Source organism: Conger conger, chromosome 3 (assembly GCF_963514075.1).
Source record: "Conger conger chromosome 3, fConCon1.1, whole genome shotgun sequence".
In the NCBI taxonomy this organism is placed as follows: domain Eukaryota; kingdom Metazoa; phylum Chordata; class Actinopteri; order Anguilliformes; family Congridae; genus Conger; species Conger conger.
Genome location: NC_083762.1, coordinates 78,457,564 through 78,478,848, shown reverse-complemented (window position 1 = coordinate 78,478,848; position 21,285 = coordinate 78,457,564). Strand labels below are relative to the sequence as shown.

At 49.0% G+C, this 21,285-nt stretch overlaps 1 protein-coding gene across 2 annotated transcripts in view; it reads left to right on the top strand.

The window, feature by feature from the left end:
• LOC133123802 (inactive dipeptidyl peptidase 10-like) overlaps positions 1-21,285 on the top strand; it is a 136,967-nt gene that overhangs the window by 65,861 nt on the left and 49,821 nt on the right. For both annotated transcript variants that reach the window (XM_061234370.1, XM_061234371.1), the window contains exons 2-3: positions 1,423-1,537; positions 3,868-3,963. In XM_061234370.1, coding sequence (XP_061090354.1) covers positions 1,423-1,537; positions 3,868-3,963 — 211 coding nt within the window. The remainder of the gene's footprint in view (positions 1-1,422; positions 1,538-3,867; positions 3,964-21,285) is intronic.

The following is a 21,285-nucleotide window of genomic DNA, read 5'->3' as shown; positions in this document are numbered from 1 at the left end:
AAGAAGACTGGCGCGGGGTCACCACCGGGGGATTTGGGGGCCTCCCGAAAATATCTCGCCGCACCGCCTCGGAAAATCCCACGCTCTAATATTTTTTTTGAGGGCCTCTGTCGTCATAACTCTGCCCCAAACCACCTCCCCCTCCCCCTCCCTGCCCCTATCGCATGCCACTGGCAGCAGGGCCCAAGCCACCCTAATGCTGGAGAACAAAGGGCGTCCATTTTGATGAGAAAATGTAACTTGGTTCTCGGATTGGTGCTGTATTCTCCTGTACATTTCTGTCCGTTGTTCAGCGGGGTGGAGTTAGGGGTGTTGTGACTTCAAGGGCGGGAATTATTTGTAAAGGAAAAATACAGTACATTTACGTGACAAGATTATCAAACTTTTTTTTTGTTGTACTATAAAACATTTTCAAAGTGCCCATTTGCTATTGAAATGGGAAATAGATATGTATTTCTGCTAGTTGAGAGCTGTAGTTTCAGTAAGAATGATAGTTATTTCAAGCATAGTGTGTGTGCGTGTGCCTGTGTGAGTGAGTGCGTGAGAGTGTGTGTGTGTGTTGGTGTTAAATTTGCGGTGCTCAGCGATGTGTTTTTAATAGATTTCTCCTAACGTTCATGTCTAGTTCCTGTCGCTTCTATGGCGCCTTACCTGTTAATGTTCTTCTCTTATTCTCTCATGTATTTAATGAGCCCCACACTACATCAGCCTTGCAGATCACTCCAGATGAGCCTAATGAATCATTAAAAGAACTGCTTCTGTAGCTTCAGCACATCAGCTTACCCTATCATAGACACATGGGGGAATCAGTGCTACAGTAAAAAACTTTTCAGCACATGCTTAAGTTTTTCTTAACACAAATCATTCTCTTGACCTGTAAAAACAGTATAAAGTTTACTTTTGCTCTACCTAACCCTGGTTTACCTTTGTTAAATGCAGCCTGCTGATTTCACTAATTAGCTCTACCTCCTGTCTGAAGAATTGCGCTAATTAACATTAACAAATCCAGGTGACTGGAACGAAACACACATTTACTTTCTGGACCTGGATTTTCCACCGCACGGGTGACAGTTGAATAATAGCTATGATGTAAAATGGCTAATTGTGTGGGGGTTGGTGAGTATGTCTGTAATCTCCGTAAAATGGCCCTGATGTGGTGACAGGTCACAAGGTGGCCTGTAGCTTAGTGGTTATGTATATGACTGAGACACGCAAGGTTGGTGGTTTGATCACCAGTGTCACCACAATAAGATCCGCACAGCCGTTGGGCCCTTGAGCAAGGCCCTTAACCCTGCATTGCTCCAGGGGAGGAATGTCTCCTGCTTAGGCTAATCAACTGTACGTCGCTCTGGATAAGAGCGTCTGCCAAATGCCATTAATGTAATGTAATTTAATGTATGTGTCTCTGTGGGTCTCTTGTAGGACCTTGGTGGAGGGAGTCCCCAGCAGAGGAACTGGAAAGGGATTGCTATCGCCCTGCTGGTGATCTTGGTGGTCTGTTCCCTCATCACCCTGTCTGTTATCCTCCTCACCCCAGGTAAACTCACCGGGAACATGGAAGTGTGGGGCAAACCTGCGTCAAATATGTCATCGTTTTGGATTAAAATACTTTTCCACACTTTGCTGAGCTTGTCTGGTGTCTTGGAACCGATGAAGTGCTCTCAAATACCGCAAACCCCGCCTTCTGGTCTTCTTGGTTGGCTCAGCTGCACCAGGCGAGATCAATCGAGCACAGAGAAGCATTCGAATCCAAAGCACTCATGTACTTGGCCGAAGTCTGGTGTCCTGTATGACAAACTCAGTTGCCACTGTATCATAAACTGCGTACCATAAATAGTACACAAGATCTTGGTGAAAATTAAAAGAAAGAAATCAAATCGTATTATTTACACCCTGACATCACCATGTCACCCAAATATTTTGTGAAATACAGAAATTTGCAGGAAAACATTTAAAATGTGCTGCCAGCATGCATGTCCTCGAGGTGACCTACAGTATTTTATTATCCAACATTATACTGTTTTACTGGCAGCAGAGGAGGCGCAGGTGATGTGCATTTCAGGGGGCTCAGCCAATAGAGATTGAGATAAATCTTGGTGACTGTCATGCAGCAAGAATGTGGCATATGCTCACATTTGAAAGGAGAAGTTACTCTTGGACCATGTAGCCTACTAGAGTAATACATGGTCAATGTACAGTATTATTGTGTCTGAACTGCCATTGCTGATATGTAACTAGTGGATAAAACAAATCTACCAATATGAATGTCAATCTGTCAAGAATAACTATGCATACATAAATGTGTCTTAAACATATTCTTGCTTCCCAAATTTAGGCATATTACTTTGGCACATAAACATATCGCTAATTTTTATGATGCTTAATCATGTACCTGTTGTATGCCATTTCACAATTGTGTACTCATGTTGTATTAAAACCTATTGTCTTGCCTTATGTCTTCTATTGAGACATAAATTCTTGCATATCGCAAAGACTTATCTTTATTGTATTTGAGGTAAGACAGTTTGACTCATTTCAATATTTGCCAATGGGATAAGAACACTTGACAAACAATCGGTAACGTAAAACAAGCAAATCTTGTCTAGGCTAAAATAAGACCTCGACTCTTATTACAAGACTTAAAACGCTTGTTAAAATGATCCGTTTTTTTTTTTTCCGGCGATCAATGAGGGGAATCTTCTGCGCTTCAAAGTTCAGATGTTTACCAGTCGGTTTGTAGATGTGGACAGGTTTTTGAACAATCCACAGTTGATCATGGCTGATCAGTGTATTGATCATGGCTGATCAGTGTATTGATCATGGCTGATCAGTGCATTGATCATGGCTGATCATGGCTGATCAGTGTATTGATCATGGCTGATCATGGCTGATCAGTGTATTGATCATGGCTGATCAGTGCATTGATCATAGCTGATCATGGCTGATCAGTGTATTGATCATGGCTGATCATGGCTGATCAGTGTATTGATCATGGCTGATCAGTGCATTGATCATGGCTGATCATGGCTGATCAGTGTATTGATCATGGCTGACAGATGCCTCTTGTCTGGTTCTGGGTCTGCACTGGGGAGACGCTCTAGCACATATATTTCTGAGGCGTCCATGTCCATACGTTCCATCTGCCCTCACTAATATTTAATGGAGCCTTTGTGCCCGCCCCCCCTTGTATCTCAAGTGGGGGGGTCATAATATTGTTGTCTTACTCTGTATGTACACTGTAAGGTCTTTCCTTCTCCCCATCTGTCTGTCTAAATCCAAGTTTTTAAATTCAATAACTTTCATCTGTTGTGTTGTGTTGTTTTGTTGTCACTCCGGTACGGTTGTTATCGCTGTGAGCCGTACCCGCCACAATGCGCGTTATTTTTAATGTGATATAAGCTCTGAGAATTCCTCTGAAATAATGCCCGTGCAAAGAGTGCTACGATGCTGTGGATAATATAATGACTCATGAATGGCACCCTGTCAGCCTATCCCCAAGAAACATACACACTGTGTTTAATGCGTGGAACACGTTTGCAGGTGAAAATATAACTGTTTACGTAACAACAGTGTGGATCCCCGATGCCCACTGCATGCTGTGCTGAGAGGGAGGTCAGTCCAGGTGCGTCCAACAATGGGCAACGGGATGAAAGATTCATTCCAGTCCAGCACGCCGAAATGCCCGATTCGAGCAAGCAATCAAAAACGCCGGCTGCCCATCCCAGCGCTGTGCGGACGAGGTGGAGCGCCGCGGGCGGAGATATACGTGCGGACGCGGCGATGTTTGTGAAGCCTTTCACGGCCTACTTCAGGTGAAGTGTGAGTGTTTGAAATACGATGATTTATCGATGCTGTTTGTTCGTCCAGCGGACGTTTCTGGGGGCAACGACACGAGGCTGACGGTGGAGGATCTGTTTAAGGCCGACTTCGCCGCGCACGACCCTGAGGCCCGGTGGATCAACGGTAAGTTCTGCGTCCCTGCGGCGGACCGGGCCCCCGCCCGGCTCACAGGGCCCCCGCCTGGATCACAGGGCCCCCGCCCGGCTCACAGGGCCCCCGCCTGGATCACAGGGCCCCCGCCCGGCTCACAGGGCCCCCGCCTGGATCACAGGTTCACCTCAAAGAGGAGAAGACTGCAGATCAGATTACTCCTTTAACCCTTGTGTGGTCTTAACATTCGGTACACTCCCCTTGTCCTAAGGGTCAGAAAATGGCCCGTCTGGTGTCTCTGTGGCGCAGCCTGTAGAGCACTGACCGCATGCTCATTGTGAGCCGCGACGTCGGCGGTTCGAATCCGACCGTCCGACATTTGTCGCATGTCTTCCCCTCTCTCTTGCTCCCATTCTTCCTGTCTCTCTATACTATGTACTGTCCGATAAAGCTGAAAAAGGCCTAAAAAATATCTTTAAACCCCTGAAATAAAGCAGCTGTTAAACATAGTGGCAGGTCATTTTTGACTCTTAGGACAACACAAGGGTTAAGTGAAATGGCAGGCCATACGTTTCACACAGAACGCTCCTGACTCAATCAAATTGATCACTTTTTCTCTCTCGTGTGGGCCCGTTTGTAATTTGGCTGACGCTTTTTTCCAAAGTGACTTACAGTTGATTAGATTAAGCAGGGCACAATCTCCACTGGAGCAATGCTGGATTATGGGCCTTGCTCAGGAGCCCAGCAGCTGCATGGATCGTATGGTGGCTAGACCGGGGCTTGAACCAACAACCTTCCGGGTCCCAGTCATGCACCGTGGCCATGACTGGGCCCCGGAAGGTTGACTGTGTAGAAGGAACATCGCTATAAGAGGGGATTTTCAGTGGCACATTCCACTGTGAAGGTTAAGTTAGATCACCATGCTCTTGGCTCAACTTTGTTCATTGATTGTTTTCTCATTTTAGGTGTACATCATTAGTAAATTTCATAAATTGCTCATTACCCGCGAAGCCTGCACATCGTGTCCTTATATTGTTCAGAAAAAGGCTGCCACAGGCTGATAAGTTGTAATTCTAAATGAAGCCCTGACTTCGCTGGCAGCCCTGGTAATCTTCTTATTTTGATTCCAATTATGAAATTAATTCAGTCAGCATTTTTTTAATTTAAGACGCTGATGGGTCCTTTATTGAAGGGTTGGTTCACATTAGGTGTGGAAATACGTGACAATGGCAACGCGAGACAACGGCAATGCGGAGCGTTTTGATAATATCTTGTTTTGTGGCGGCCATTTTGTATCCCTTTATCATAACTCCAAGGAAAAATTGCAGGATGACGAGATGAACCACATGTTTTGTTTTTACACTTGAGGATGTTTTGTCCCTATCCATGCACTCTTCTTTGCCAAAACCAAAATGTTAAATGTTAAATCAACTCTCACAGAATACATATGGTCCTGAAGGACTGATAGGTTCTCTATTCGAGCTGGGTTCGCACTGAACATTTGCCTGTGTATTGTCTTTACATTGTATTATTTACACTATATTGAACTTGCGGACTATGCCATTAACCATTTTAAAGACTGGCTCCCTGAGAGATGATATGGGCGGCTGGATGAATTTGCTCAATTAGGAGGCATGTGAATCCCTTTATCACCATCTAAGAAATGCAATGGCTATAATAATTATGATAATCTTCTCCACTGCCTTGCTTATTGCCCTCTGACTTGATGTCCTGGCGGTGTTCGTGCTGCTGTTGCAGTTTGCTCATAACTTAATTTATTTTCTTGTCGGGTTTATCTTAGCACAGGGGTCGGAAAAGCCTGGTCCTGGAGAGCCGCAGGGTGCGCTGGCTTTCGTTGTTATTCAGCACCCGAATGGTCAATGAAAGCGGTTAATTACACAGTTAGTAGTTAGTCTCTCCTGGTTTCTCGGGTTGCTGATTTTAAGGCGAAAACAAAAAGCAGCGCAGCCCAGGTCTCCTGGACCAGGCTTCGTGCCATAGGGCCCAGGAGTCTCATCAATAAGTCAGCCCTGTTACATGTTCCGCCGTCTGCTTCGTATAAATGTTTCAGATACGAAGCCTTCCTCACGTTAGATGTTGAAAGTGAGGCCTGGCGTAGACTATAGATAGCTCTACCTCCACAGCTCTACCTCCAGGGACAGACCTCTGTAGAAGAAGGGTGTTTTAGGTCAGAGGAGGTAAAGCGAAGGAAAGAAACGGAGAGAGACGGAACGGGGCAGAGGTGGATGAGAGAAACATTGATTGGTAGAGGCATGGATGGTTGAATGCAGAATGGATCATACAGTGTGTTTATAACAGGGGCTCCGCGGACACCCAGGGGGTCTTGGAGGGACGTGTAGGGGGTCCTCGGCCAGACATGATATGCAATGACTATATATATCCATCCATCCATCCATCCATCCATTATCTTCACCCGCTTATCCTGAACAGGGTCGCAGGGGGGCTGGAGCCTATCCCAGCATACATTGGGCGAAAGGCAGGAATACACCCTGGACAGGTCGCCAGTCCATCGCAGGGCACACGCACCATTCACTCACACACGCATACCTATGGGCAATTTAGACTCTCCAATCAGCCTAACCTGCATGTCTTTGGACTGTGGGAGGAAACCGGAGTACCCGGAGGAAACCCACGCAGACATGGGGAGAACATGCAAACTCCGCACAGAGAGGCCCCGGCCGACAGGGATTCGAACCCAGGACCTCCTTGCTGTGAGGCGGCAATGCTACCCACTGCACCATCCGTGCCGCCCAATGACTATATATAGATTTGGAAAAATATTTGAAAATATAAAACCTTCTTTTATATATAACTAATTTTGATTAAATATTTGGGGCCCCCTGGATGTCTTTCAGTCTGGGTGTGGGGGGTGGGGGGGTGACCCTGGATCAGGTTTAAAAACCCCTGGAGAAGTAAATAGTAAATAACTGCAGTAGCAGATAGATGCCATGGATAGAACGATGGAAAGATCATTTTTTCTTTCAGTTGGATGTCACTCAACTGTCAAAACACAGATGGAATAATTATCAAGTGGTTATTGTATTTTGTTCAAACGCAGATGTAATCGTACACTCTCAAGTCTTAAATTATATGTGTTTTTCCTCAGTCTGTTGGGGATGAACACGGTCTTAATGATGGGCTAATCGGTCCCTCCTCTCCCTGTGCTCTGGTATCCTGTTCTTCTAATTTCGGCCCGGACTCCTAGGCCCTGAAAAAGCTCCAGACTCCTGCTTCAGGTGATGAGGCTTACAGCGTATCACAAGTGAACTGCCTAATGGGCTGTGGGGCTAAGGGACTCCTCACTTTAATGGACTGGAGGACTGCAGGAATAATTAATCTGTTCACTCGGGCGCTCTGAGGGAACACTTTGGCTCTGTGTGAGTCTAAGGAGAGGCAGGCATTGGTTTCAGTGAAAGATTCGAACTCAGAGGCCTTCGGCATAAAGGAGTCCATGCTGAAGGGCTGAACAGGAACATTTTCACTGACCTCTAACTCAAATGCGGTCATAAAAACACCGTTATATATGAGATGACTTAACTCTAGGAATTGTTTATTTGATTCTTTCAATGCCAACACCCAATTTGAGGTGTTGATATGTGGCCAGCCATTAAAAAAAAATGAAACAAAATAGGTTGCTTCTCTGCAAGGTCAAAATAGGTTGCCCGCTTGCTTTCTGTAGAAGGTATTACAGAAAAATGCTCTTAGAAGTATGCGATTCCACAGTTATTTCACTCGTCCACTCTCATACTGTATGCACGACAGCGATCTCACAAAGTGGTGAAAATGTTTTAAATAGTCACGGATGTTTGGAGGCAGGCACGAGAACAAACACGTGACGCATCAAGCAAACTCTTACAAACAAAACCAAATGGGTGGAACCAAAACCAAAAAAATGTATAAAAAGAAACACCCACGATAATGCCAGCATCATTATAATGTTACATTTTCATAATGTAACATGCAAACATAATACAATACTGCACAATTTACTGTGCTTTCCCCCATCATATCCCAAACTCTTGCTCCTATCTACTGTCTACTGATCTAGGCTATCTACCTTTCCACACTCGCTCATACTTCTGTCTAGATCTAGGCTATCTACCTTCCCACACTCGCTCATACTACTGTCTAGATCTAGGCTATCTACCTTTCCACACTCGCTCATACTTCTGTCTAGATCTAGGCTATCTACCTTCCCACACTCGCTCATACTACTGTCTAGATCTAGGCTATCTACCTTCCCACACTCGCTCATACTACTGTCTAGATCTAGGCTATCTACCTTCCCACACTCGCTCGTACTACTGTCTAGATCTAGGCTATCTACCTTTCCACACTCGCTCATACTTCTGTCTAGATCTAGGCTATCTACCTTCCCACACTCGCTCATACTACTGTCTAGATCTAGGCTATCTACCTTTCCACACTCGCTCATACTTCTGTCTAGATCTAGGCTATCTACCTTTCCGCACTCGCTCATACTACTGTCTAGATCTAGGCTATCTACCTTTCCACACTCGCTCATACTACTGTCTAGATCTAGGCTATCTACCTTTCCACACTCGCTCACTGATTTCCGTGGCCCATCCTTACGGGCACGGCAGCGAGGAGAAATAAAATAAAAGAAAATAAAAAGTATTGCACATAAAGGTGTCGAACAGCCTCGACTTCCCGGCTGCACGTAATCACTCTTTCAGGCAGAGAAACCGGGGGGGGGGGGGGGGGCGAGGGAGCCGGAACATGCCGGAATGTTTTTTTCGGCCGTGAGTGCGCTGCAAAAAAACGCAGCGGCCGACCGAGAGCTGTTTCAGCGCTCCCAGCGTGCACTGTGCCCGCGCCGCGTCCCGTTCCGGCACAATCTAACATGTTGTTACGTTCTCTCCGCGCTCCAGCTCCTCCGGCGCGGTGGCCCGTGACGAACAGATTGAGCGAGGCCCACCTTCTTCATCACCCTGCGAGCTGCGGGACGCGTCGTCTCGGTGATGCGTCGTCGCGGTGATGCGTCGCCGCGGTGATGTGTCATCACCGTTACCTGCTGTTCGTCTTTCGCGTAACGAGGCGCTGTGCTGAGCGTCAATGAACCGTGTCATCATCATTCTCAGACGCTCCAAGCTGTTATCAGTGCAGACCTCATCAATATCAAATAGTAACATAATGTAGATGTAATGATGGAGGAATAGAATATCAAGTAGCATTTGAAGCAGTGGGTAAAGAATACTGTCCTGTACCTGTTATGCTCGCTAGTCTTGCCAGCTTGCCTGGTGTGTGAGCATGCGTGTGTGCAAGTGTGTGTGTGTTTGTGTGTCAAGGGGAGTCTGTACCTCGGAGTCAAGGGGAGTCTGTACTTCGGAGTCAAGGGGAGTCTGTACTTCGGAGTCAAGGGGAGTCTGTACTTCGGAGTCAAGGGGAGTCTGTACTTCAGAATCAAGGGGAGTCTGTACTTCGGAGTCAAGGGGAGTCTGTACTTCGGAGTCAAGGGGAGTCTGTACTTCGGAGTCAAGGGGGGTCTGTACCTTGACTCCTCTGCCTGGAGTACCCTGATCTATTGCCACTTGTTTCCCCTGTCAGAATTCTTTAGTCCCTCGATGTAGTTTGTAGTCTAATGTAAGATTGTTGCTCTTGTATTTGTATCTATATTGCATTTGAATTTTTATTTGTCGTGGGACTGGTTTTACTCTCCTAATTCCATACAGACACGGCCTATTTGCCGTGTTTACTGGAAATGATGTTCACGGCTGTACGACTGATCCTCTGTGAACTGCAGCTTATCAGGCCTGTTCTTTAGTTTGTTCTAATGACCTTGGTGTGCACTTCTTTTGCGCGTCGCTTTGGACCAAAAGAGTCTGTTAAATAAAATGCCGTGTGATGTAAAGGGAGCCTGAGCTCTGTGGCAGTGGAGGCTCTGGGGGGAATCATTAGTAAAGGACAGGACTTGGGCCTCATCAGTGCAGCTCTCTCTGTGTGGCAGGGGGGATTAAAGAGACACAGGACCGCACAGCACAACTCCCAGACACGACCTCCCTCAGTGTGTACATAATGAGTGACAGAGAAATGTCTGTGTCTGTGTGTGTGTGTGTGTGCGTGTGCGTGTGTGTGTGTGTGCGTGTGCGTGTGTGTGTGTGTGTGTGCGTGTGTGTGCGTATGTGCGTGTGTGTGTGTGTTTGCATGTGTGCGTGTGTGTGTGTGTGTGTGTGCGTGTGTGTGCGTATGTGCGTGTGTGTGTGTGTTTGCATGTGTGTGTGTGCGCGTTTGTGTGTGTGTGAGTGTGTGTGTTTGTGTGTGTGTGTGTGTGTGTGTTTGCATGTGTGTGTGTGTTTGTGTGTGTGTGTGTGAGTGTGTGTGTGTGTGTGAGTGTGTGTGTGTGTTTGCATGTGTGTGTGTGTTTGTGTGTGTGTGTGTGAGTGTGTGTGTGTGTGCGTTTGTGTGTGTGTTTGTGTGTGTGTGCGTATGTGTGTGTGTGTTTGTGTGTGTGAGTGTGCTTGTGTGTGTGTGTTTGTGTGTGTGTGCTTATGTGTGTGTATGTTTGTGTGTGTGAGTGTGTGTGAGTGTGCTTGTGTGTGTGTGTTTGTGTGTGTGTGCTTATGTGTGTGTATGTTTGTGTGTGTGAGTGTGCGTGTGTGTGTGTGCGTGTTTGTGGTTTGTGCGTGTGTGGGAGGGGGGCACAGTGGTGTAGTAGTTAGCACAGAGGGTTCGTCCCACAGGGTTTAATTAGCACGAGAAGGAGGTCCTGGGTTCGATTCCGTCGGTCCCCGGGCAGAGGACACAGTACCCGACAGGGATCAGTAAAGTATGACGCATTGCATTTGGCCACTCAGCGCAGGGGCGGTGAGATCTGGAGCATGATACCCTCCGTATCAGAACAGGCTCACCACATTTCACTTCAATGAATGAAAGAGTGCCTCACGTTGGGGCATCATTATACGTGACTCAGTTGAGTGTCTCCCCGCAGAGGGGCCCGCGTTGTTTACCGCTATTGATTCATAAGGGCTGTAGAAATTGATCCCTTTAGTTATTCAAGATAAATCCATGTCGGCTAAAAGTCCAAAACTCCTCCGTATCCATGCCATGGGCTGGACTGAAGAAAGGGCAATTTAGCGTTTTCCCCTTTCAGTTTTATTCAGCACCTATATTTTTTTTCCTATTTCTTTCTCCTGACATTAATTAACATAATATAATGGCAGGAGCAGGCCATTCAGCCCAGCAGCGCTCTCCTTTCCCTCCCACTGAAGTGTGCTTACTACTTATTTTGCCTCTTGCCATCCAGCAATCTAGGTCTTGAAAACCCCCAGTGTTTGTGCCTCCACTACATGTCCTAGCAAAGCTATTCCGCACAGTGACCACTCTCTGTGCGAAAAAGATACTTCCTAACGCCTGTGCGGAATTCATCCTTTGCCAATTTCCATTTACGCATACGTATAATTAGATATGACATGCACCGCTTCCTCTGTTTAATTACTGTCAGGGACTCTGGGAACATCCCCCCCCCCGTTTCCTGTAGGACCGACGAACGGGAAGCCAAGAGCAGAAAAAACACGGGGAAGCTGATGGGATTGTTTCACGTGGGTCGTCTCCCGAGCGACGACCCCCGGTGGCGGGAAAAGTAATCTGTTTGTACTTCCCTCAATGACAAACGGGACGGCGGATATATGCGGCTCTGCGCGGCCCCGTCTCGGCACTCACGGGAATACGAACGCAGGGCCGTTTCCGCCCCGGCTCAGCCGCGCTGCCCTTCCCGCTGCGAATCCACCGCAGAGTGCGCCTGAAGCGCTATGAATTATGGGACAGCTTTGTTTTTTTTTTTTTTGTGTAGCGTGAAGGCCCCGGCGCAGCGGGGTTAGCGGTATCGGCGCTGTATCCCCGGGCCGGAAGACGGAATGTTCTCCCCCCCGCGTTCGCCTGGGTTTCCTCCCGGGGTTCTCCGGGGTTCCTCCCGCGCCGAGAGACACGCCGGTCAGGTTAGGCGCATTCCTGCCGTCGGCCCAGAACCAGGCTCTGAACCTCAGAACTGGAGTCGGTCCCCGGGTTCTGCACTGCGGCCGCCCACTGCTCCTGGGATGGACAAAACGCGCTCAATTGTATTAGAAACCAATTACAGTAGAGTTGAATCTAATGTCGCTATTGTTCTTTCTTTTGCACCTAATTTACTGCAAGGTGTGAGGTATGTGTATGAGTATGTATGTCTGTGATTTTTATGATGATTTGATGAAATGCCTAGTGATTACGCCGCATACCAATTTCACCACGGGGACAGAAATCTATCTTATCTCTCATCTTCTTCATCCCGACGTGCCTCCTTATTCAAAGATAGACTGTAATTATTTCTCAAGGTAAAGCACCGAGACAGGATAATCACAGCAATGAGGGGAGGATTGAGGAATGTGATTGAGGAGGTATACTCTGTCCTCCGTGCTTCTGTCTGAGAATTACAGGTTAAATATCATAATCAACACCCCGGGCGATACCCCTCTCCCCTTAAACGTAGCTCTGAAAGGACTCAGATGTCGGAGGAATGTACGGGATTGCAGGTCTCTCTTTATCCATGACTGGTTTTTAGGGGAGGGGGATGAGCCTGTGGAGGTGTTTCCATCCAAATATAAGAAGTGGAAATGACTTTTTCAGTGCCCTGCTGCTTTTGATTATGAGCCCTTGGAGCAATAAGGCATCGCATGCTGAGCTGACGCAGCGGACGGCCGTAGACCGCTCATATCCCGTCACTTTCCTTATCTGGCAAAAACACCCCCACGCCAGGGCCAGGGCCCTCAAAAACACCCCCACGCCAGGGCCAGGGGCCTCAAAAACACCCCCACGCCAGGGCCAGGGCCAGGGCCCTCAAAAACACCCCCACGCCAGGGCCAGGGGCCTCAAAAACACCCCCACGCCAGGGCCAGGGCCAGGGCCCTCAAAAACACCCCCACGCCAGGGCCAGGGCCCTCAAAAACACCCCCACGCCAGGGCCAGGGGCCTCAAAAACACCCCCACGCCAGGGCCAGGGCCAGGGCCCTCAAAAACACCCCCACGCCAGGGCCAGGGCCAGGGCCCTCAAAAACACCCCCACGTCAGGGCCAGGGCCAGGGCCCTCAAAAACATCCCCACGCCAGGGCCAGGGCCCTCAAAAACACCCCCACGCCAGGGCCAGGGCCCTCAAAAACACCCCCACGCCAGGGCCAGGGCCCTCAAAAACACCCCCACGTCAGGGCCAGGGCCAGGGCCCTCAAAAACATCCCCACGCCAGGGCCAGGGCCCTCAAAAACACCCCCACGCCAGGGCCAGGGCCCTCAAAAACACCCCCACGCCAGGGCCAGGGGCCTCAAAAACACCCCCACGCCAGGGCCAGGGCCAGGGCCCTCAAAAACACCCCCACGCCAGGGCCAGGGGCCTCAAAAACACCCCCACGCCAGGGCCAGGGCCAGGGCCCTCAAAAACACCCCCACGCCAGGGCCAGGGCCCTCAAAAACACCCCCACGCCAGGGCCAGGGGCCTCAAAAACACCCCCACGCCAGGGCCAGGGCCAGGGCCCTCAAAAACACCCCCACGCCAGGGCCAGGGCCAGGGCCCTCAAAAACACCCCCACGTCAGGGCCAGGGCCAGGGCCCTCAAAAACATCCCCACGCCAGGGCCAGGGCCCTCAAAAACACCCCCACGCCAGGGCCAGGGCCCTCAAAAACACCCCCACGCCAGGGCCAGGGCCCTCAAAAACACCCCCACGCCAGGGCCAGGGCCAGGGCCCTCAAAAACACCCCCACGCCAGGGCCAGGGCCCTCAAAAACACCCCCACGCCAGGGCCAGGGCCCTCAAAAACACCCCCACGCCAGGGCCAGGGCCCTCAAAAACACCCCCACGCCAGGGCCAGGGCCCTCAAAAACACCCCCACGTCAGGGCCAGGGCCCTCAAAAACACCCCCACGCCAGGGCCAGGGCCCTCAAAAACACCCCCACGTCAGGGCCAGGGCCAGGGCCCTCAAAAACACCCCCACGCCAGGGCCAGGGCCCTCAAAAACACCCCCACGCCAGGGCCAGGGCCCTCAAAAACACCCCCACGCCAGGGCCAGGGCCCTCAAAAACACCCCCACGCCAGGGCCAGGGCCAGGGCCCTCAAAAACACCCCCACGCCAGGGCCAGGGCCCTCAAAAACATCCCCACGCCAGGGCCAGGGCCAGGGCCCTCAAAAACACCCCCACGCCAGGGCCAGGGCCCTCAAAAACACCCCCATGCCAGGGCCAGGGCCAGGGCCCTCAGAAACACCCCCACGTCAGGGCCAGGGCCAGGGCCCTCAAAAACACCCCCACACCAGGGCCAGGGCCCTCAAAAACACCCCCACGCCAGGGCCAGGGCCAGGGCCCTCAAAAACACCCCCACGCCAGGGCCAGGGCCCTCAAAAACACCCCCACGTCCATATGTAGAATCTTCCTCCCAAAATGTAAATATCTCCCTGCTAACCCCCCCCCCCACCCCACCCCATCCCCCCTCCTCCATTTATAACACACAGCAGGCAGCATCACCCGTCACTGTTGGTCGGTGATCGGTGATCTCAGACGTTCACCGGGTTCGTTTTCCCGCCGCGGCCGCCCCACATCCCCATGACGACGGTCGCGGCGTGCCTTCGCCGTGTTCGCTCAGTGTGTACCGCCACGCAGCTGTGAGCACGGACTAATTAAGCGGAGCCCTAACGACGCCGGCCGCTCGTTCCGTCCCCACCTGGTTGCCTAGCGCTGCGGAATGAGGGGGAACAGTGATGTATTGCACGGGGAGTCCGATCTGGCAGGCTTCAGCCGGCCGGTTAGGCAGCAGAAATGGCCGCCAGTCGAAGTCTACCTTGCGTGGCCCTGATTGTTCACGATGCGTGACGTGCAGAAGGTGACCTCAAAACAAACTCTGTGCCGCTTAATCTGCTAATCATTCGCAGGTAATATCTGCAACTTATTTAGTGGGTACCCCGTATCGTGACAATGTTACATTGCATTTCTCAAAAGTGGTTAAAATATATTCCTGTATAGGAATATCATTTATAAATAATTGTTTGATTGAACTTCATGAAAGGAGTTTGAAGGAAAATATTTAGCCAGTGCCATATAATTACATTTGTGTTTTGAACTCCCTGATAAGGAACTGAGCAACCATTTATAAGTATTCTACCAGCATCTTAACTACTGTGTCTTTTCAGAAGTGAACCCTCACAAGGCTTCATGTTCAATTTCTTTCAAAGAACGCTGTGTACTGTATGTAAAGGTGTGTTTATGTTCTGATCCAAAGTAAAAAAAAAAACCTAACCCATGCTACGTACAGGTACTTTCTTTTGCCATGTTGACATTTTACTTTATCCTATGCCCCAAGGGCACATTCATACTCTTCCAGAACATTGGCAGTATCTTCCTCACATCAGTGCAGGGATTTCTGCTGAACTGCAAACAGGAAAGCATGCACTTCAACTCACCATGAGTTGTTGCACTCTGTTGCATTGTGGAAAAAAAAACTATATACAGCCCTGCCCCGTTTAAACTGCTGCCATGGAAACATGGGCAAGCAGCTACAGTAACCAAACAGAAAGAGAGGGCTTACGTTTGAATTTCTGTATAATGTCAAACCCCCGCCTTGTAAGTAAACTGATTGGTTATGTTTCTGAATGCTGAACGTATGTGCAGTGTCTGTCGTCAAAAATAATCACACTCTGTTTAAGGCACAGACAAAATGAAGGCGAGTATCAACTTGCTCCATGGTATTCGTGGGGAAGAGATCTATGCGAGGGTTGACTTTGACAGATGGATTAGAGACCAGAGCCTGACGGAAGCCTCTGGCAAACTCCACACCTGTCTTCGGCAGTATTGTCCAGAAAAAATATGAATAAGTATAACCGACATGCAGCAATAAAACAGAAGTGAAAGTCGCTGACGTAGCATAATTAATGTTTGGGGCGACAGTGGCTCAGGTGGTAAGAGCAGTCGTCTGGCAGTTGTCTGGCAGTTGGAGGGTTGCCGGTTCGGATCCCACCCTGGGTGTGTCGAAGTGTTCTTGAGCAAGACACTTAACCCCCAAAGGCTCCTGATGAGCTGGTTGGTACCTTGCATGGCAGCCAATCGCCGTTGGTGTGTCAGTGTGTGTATGAATGGGCGAATGAGAAGCATCAATTGTACAGTGCTTTGGATAAAGGTGCTGTATGAATGCTGACCATTTACCATATGTAAATTAGACCAACCGTTGGGCAGTGTAGGTGGCGTGGTTTTTCCATTCTGTGGTGGAGAGGACAGCCTGCTCACCATCTCAGCATTGGACTGACCTTTATCTTGTAGATTGAATTGGTGGCATGATTATGAAAAATACATATTTTACCAAGAATATCTGCATAAATGCATAAAGTCACGATGTGTTAACCTGCTTCCGCAAAATAAGCCCCATACAGTGGAGCCGTGTAATTAAAAATTCAAACCCCGTGTCTGTGTGGAGTTTGCGTGTTCTCCCCGTGTCTGTGTGGACTTTGCGTGTTCTCACCAGGTCCGATTTCCTCCGGGTACTCCAGTTTCCTCCCACAGTCCAAAGACATGCAGGTTAGGGACGACAGATGAGAATGAGCTCATTAGCCAAAACATTTACATTGATGTGGAAACTGGAAATGTTGATGAATGTGCACTGTACCTAGTAAGAAAAATAAATACGTACATAAATACATAAAATGCATACTGTTATGAAGTACACAGCGTGCTGTGTCATTTCACAAAATGGTAGACTGCAATTTCCATGGTGGAGAAAATCTGGTGACTGGTGATCTGGTTTTCTCCAAAGGATGGTTCTCTGACCCCTCCTCTGGAGGTCAGACATCTCAGAGGTGGGAGGAAGCCTGGGGTCAGAATACCAGGACCTTTCCATCAGGCATGTAGGTCACTTCTGCTCCGCAGAACAGATATAACTGCACTACGGTACCTTCCCCACAGAGAGCTCATCTGTACCGTTCAGCAAACGGATGCAAGGCCAGCCGACTGTTAATTCTTAAATATAATTACATTACAGATATGGCTGGGAGTTGTTGTTACATTTCTTGTACGTGAGCAGTAGCCAGTGGAAATTGGTCATGATGTGCTTCACAGTGACCTCACGCCCAGCTTGTGCAGTCTGCCTACAGTATGTACTAGCATTCTGAAAGACTTTTATTTCTAGCTGGACCGTACATTCTGTTCTTAATTTTGGTAAGCAGAGACAGAAATACTAGTTTAAAAGACCTTGGAGAGGAACTGCTATTGCGGTTCCCAGAACAAATGTGTTCTGTTATTTAATTGTCCAGTTGTATTGGTTAGGATGGTTTATACTGATAGGGATCTCTTTATCAACCCCTACTGGTTCATCAGCTGCCTGCAAGTTCACCTTTCAACTTTTGGGCCGCGTCCGAATCAGCGCAGTTGCCTACTATTGAGTATACGCTTATACTGCATACTCAAATGTATACTCAAGTTGTAGACTCGTGTTCTCAATAGTAGGCAGATAGTGGGTAGATTCGGACGGTCTAACGGCCAGTATATAGACCATCGACAGGGCGTCGCTCGACTGACATCGCATAACGAAGAATGTTTTGTTGTCACCCGACGTTGACTGTGGTCCTTCTATAAACTCACTGCAGCATAAACGCACTCCAGTCACCAGCGACATGCACCGCACGACCACGCTCTGTCGCTGCGCTATAAACTGCCCCTTCGTGCTCTCTCTTCCCCCAGCGCATCTCTGCGTGAGCCTGACGTGCTAGTCGTGGGGTGACGAGAAGTGTTTTGTGCCGCGTGTGTCGAAGGCGTTGGAGGAGAGCGAGTACTTCTGTCTGCACTCCTGAGTAGGGAGTGCGCGCCCCTGCAGCTCTGAGTAGAGAGTGCAGGTCTCTGCTCTCCCGGGTAGGTAGGGCGGATTGTAGCGTGGTGGTTAAGGTCCATGACTGGGACCCGCAAGGTCGGTGGTTCGATCCCCCGGTGCAGCCACCAGTCCGGTCCGCACAGCTGTTCGGCCTTTGGGCAAGGCCCTTAATTGTCTCCTGCTTAGTCTAATCAACTGTGCGTGGCTCTGGATACGAGCTTCTGCCCAATGTCATTAATGTAAATGTAATGTGATTTAATGTAATGTAATGTAGTGCAGGTCCCTGCGGTGCTGAATACTGCAGCATACTGCTGGACATTCTCAACTAGGTTAAAAAGTGAGGAGTGAGCTTTAAAAATGTCCTTACAATTCACTCAGTTAATGATTCGCTTTTTTCACAATCACTGTTTTTGGTAGGATGTGAACGGTCCCAAAAAAGTAATTGTGTGGACAGTATGCAGGAATGCAACACTTATTGTGGGTATTTCAGATGAGTCAGGTGTTGATTGATCCGTATGGGATCCAGAATCGGACGGGTGCGGCTCGTAACGTCTCCGCGAGTCCGGAGCTGCTCCAGGACCTAATTAAAGTGGTTCTGCGAAGCATGTAACGACCACATGCCTGTCTCCCCGCTGCCCCCGGAGGAACAATTAAAACCTGAGGCTTGGAGCCAAGACACTGTCTTCCCACAATCCACCAATCATACGCACATGGGGTCGGGTATAATAGGAAAGGCACACCAGTTCCCAATTTGGGAGCCTGTTGCCTTGTGTCTAAGGTGCCTGTAACCGTGCGGCTAAGGTGCCTGTAGCCTAGCGGCTAAGGTGCCTGTAGCCTAGCGGCTAACGTGCCTGTAGCCTTGTGCCTAAGGTGCCTGTAGCCTAGTGGCTAAGATGCCTGTAGCCTAGCGGCTAACGTGCCTGTAACCTTGCGCCTAAGGTGCCTGTAGCCTAGCGGCTAAGATGCCTGTAGCCCAGCGGCTAAGGTGCCTGTAGACTAGCGGCTAAGATGCCTGTAGCTCAGCGGCTAAGATGCCTGTAGCCCAGCGGCTAAGGTGCCTGTAGCCTAGCGGCTAACGTGCCTGTAGCCTTGTGCCTAACGTGCCTGTAGCCTTGTGCCTAAGATGCCTGTAGCCTAGCGGCTAACGTGCCTGTAACCTTGCGCCTAAGGTGCCTGTAGCCTAGCGGCTAAGATGCCTGTAGCCCAGCGGCTAAGGTGCCTGTAGACTAGCGGCTAAGATGCCTGTAGCTCAGCGGCTAAGATGCCTGTAGCCCAGCGGCTAAGGTGCCTGTAGACTAGCGGCTAAGATGCCTGTAGCCCAGCGGCTAAGATGCCTGTAGACTAGCGGCTAAGATGCCTGTAGCCCAGTGGCTAAGGTGCCTGTAGACTAGCGGCTAAGGTGCCTGTAGCCCAGTGGCTAAGGTGCCTGTAGACTAGCGGCTAAGGTGCCTGTAGCCTGGTGTCTAAGGTGCCTGTAGCCTGGTGTCTAAGGTGCCTGTAACCTTGCGGCTAAGGTGCCTGTAGTCTAGCAGCTAAGGTGCTTGACTGGGACCTGGAAGGTTGGTGGTTCAAGCCCTAGCGTAGCCGCAATAAGATCTGTGCAGCTGTTGGGCCCTTGAGCAAGACCCTTAACCCCGCATTGCTCCAGGGGAGGCTATCCCCTGCTTAGTCTAATCAACAGTCAGTTGCTTTGGATAAATGTGTCAGCTAATTAACAAACTTATTACAGATTACTACAATATGTGTCCTCAGGACCACAGTCAAGGGGGACAATCGGGTGCAATGTCTCAGGCATGTGGTAGTTGTGATTGTATTTTCCCAATCTTAGGAATATTATGACAGTTTTGTCCTGGTTCCAGGAATTTCAGTCAACTGCCATTTTCCAGTGTTCTCAGTCGGAAATGTATAGACTAGTTCTCCAGTCAAGGAAAACACCTGGAAAATAAGAAAATTGACAATATGTCCTGGAAATATTTGTGTGGTTCTTGAAAATTGTAGACTAGCCTATAAGCTTTTGAACAGTATTAGAGCTGAGATTGCATCATTCTCAGCTTCCTTAGTTTTTGTTAGCTGCTGAGATCACATGGCAGCACAAAGTTTTTGATAGGTTATGATGCTTGCACATTGTGTATAAAGGCTTATAAAGCCTTATAGAGTGACAGCCACTGAGCAGGGACACAGCGACTGAGCCCTTGACTATGACACATCCCCTGGAAAACTGCTTCTTTTCCAGGGTTCCCAGTCAGAAATATGTAGACCAGTCACGGAAAACACGTGGAAAATTAGAAAATTGACAAAATGTCCTGGAAATATTTCTGTGGTCCCGGAAAATGATAGACTAGGCTGTAAGCTATTGAACAGCTACTGAACGCCGAGTAAGACACATCCCCTGGAAAACTGCCGTGCGCCAAATAACGAACATGGTGATGAAACCCTGCACAGTGGCCTTCCGTGTCTCCTCTGGATAAGCAGTAATGGTTGTGTTGAAGATGTCCCTGCGGCGAGTGACTTTTCCCTCCTTTGTTTGGTCTGTTTCACTCGCGTACGATAGCACTGTTTTCAGGGGGGGAATCGCTCAATGAAATCCTCTCAACCTCATCACGATGTGCAGTGAGCTTGCCAAGAGTTCTTCCGACGCACACTCCACTCCCATTGTGCGATAATTGTAATCAGATTGACTTTGAGGCGTGTGTAATGTCCGTAAATTGAGAGCAGTGATTACCCCCGTAGCCGCGGGAATGGAGATCCTGCCAGGTGCAGGTACACAGGGACAGGCAGGGTCTTACTGACGTGAACATGAAGAATGGATTGCGCGAGAGGGTGTTCCTCATATTTTATACATTAATACAGCGCTGTTGTTTACCTTAATGCTTGTGTGTTTTGCTCCTCTGTTTTGCTTCGCTGTTTTGGCTGGCTCGCAGGTAAACAGAAGGCTCACTCTCCATGGAGTGCAGCCCTATGAAATATTATCGGCAGAAGAGTGCAAATATTAAATCGCAAGATATGAAAGCGGCAACATAATTGATGCCCTTGATTTCTTCGGGCAGAGGTTTGTCAGCGTTCAGGGATATCGCAGGTCCTGTTCTCTTCTGTGCACGGGAGATCGGTAATCGTGCAAACTTAGAGAAGCGCTTCTATTGCGAGATTGTGCACGCGTTCGAGATCAAAGTGCCGGCTGATGGATCAGAGTTGACAGCTGAATACATTTATTTAGTGTCTGGGGAAAACAAAAAGGCCTCCATGCCAAAACACGTTCTCTAGACATCCCCCGCATCGCGAAGACGAGGCGCCATCACAGTGACTCAGCGCACCTATCAGATAATCCGCTTTTAATTGAATAGAAGTCTTTTTGAAGGGAAATATAGTGCGTTCATTGCTTTGAGCATCCATCAAGCTGATTCTGATGCTAACTGACTGCACGTCCTGTTTCTCAGATTAATCTACGGACAGTTATGTAAGAGGCAGAATTTAGAGCTGGTTTTGTTGTGAAGAAATGAAAACGGGTTTGTGG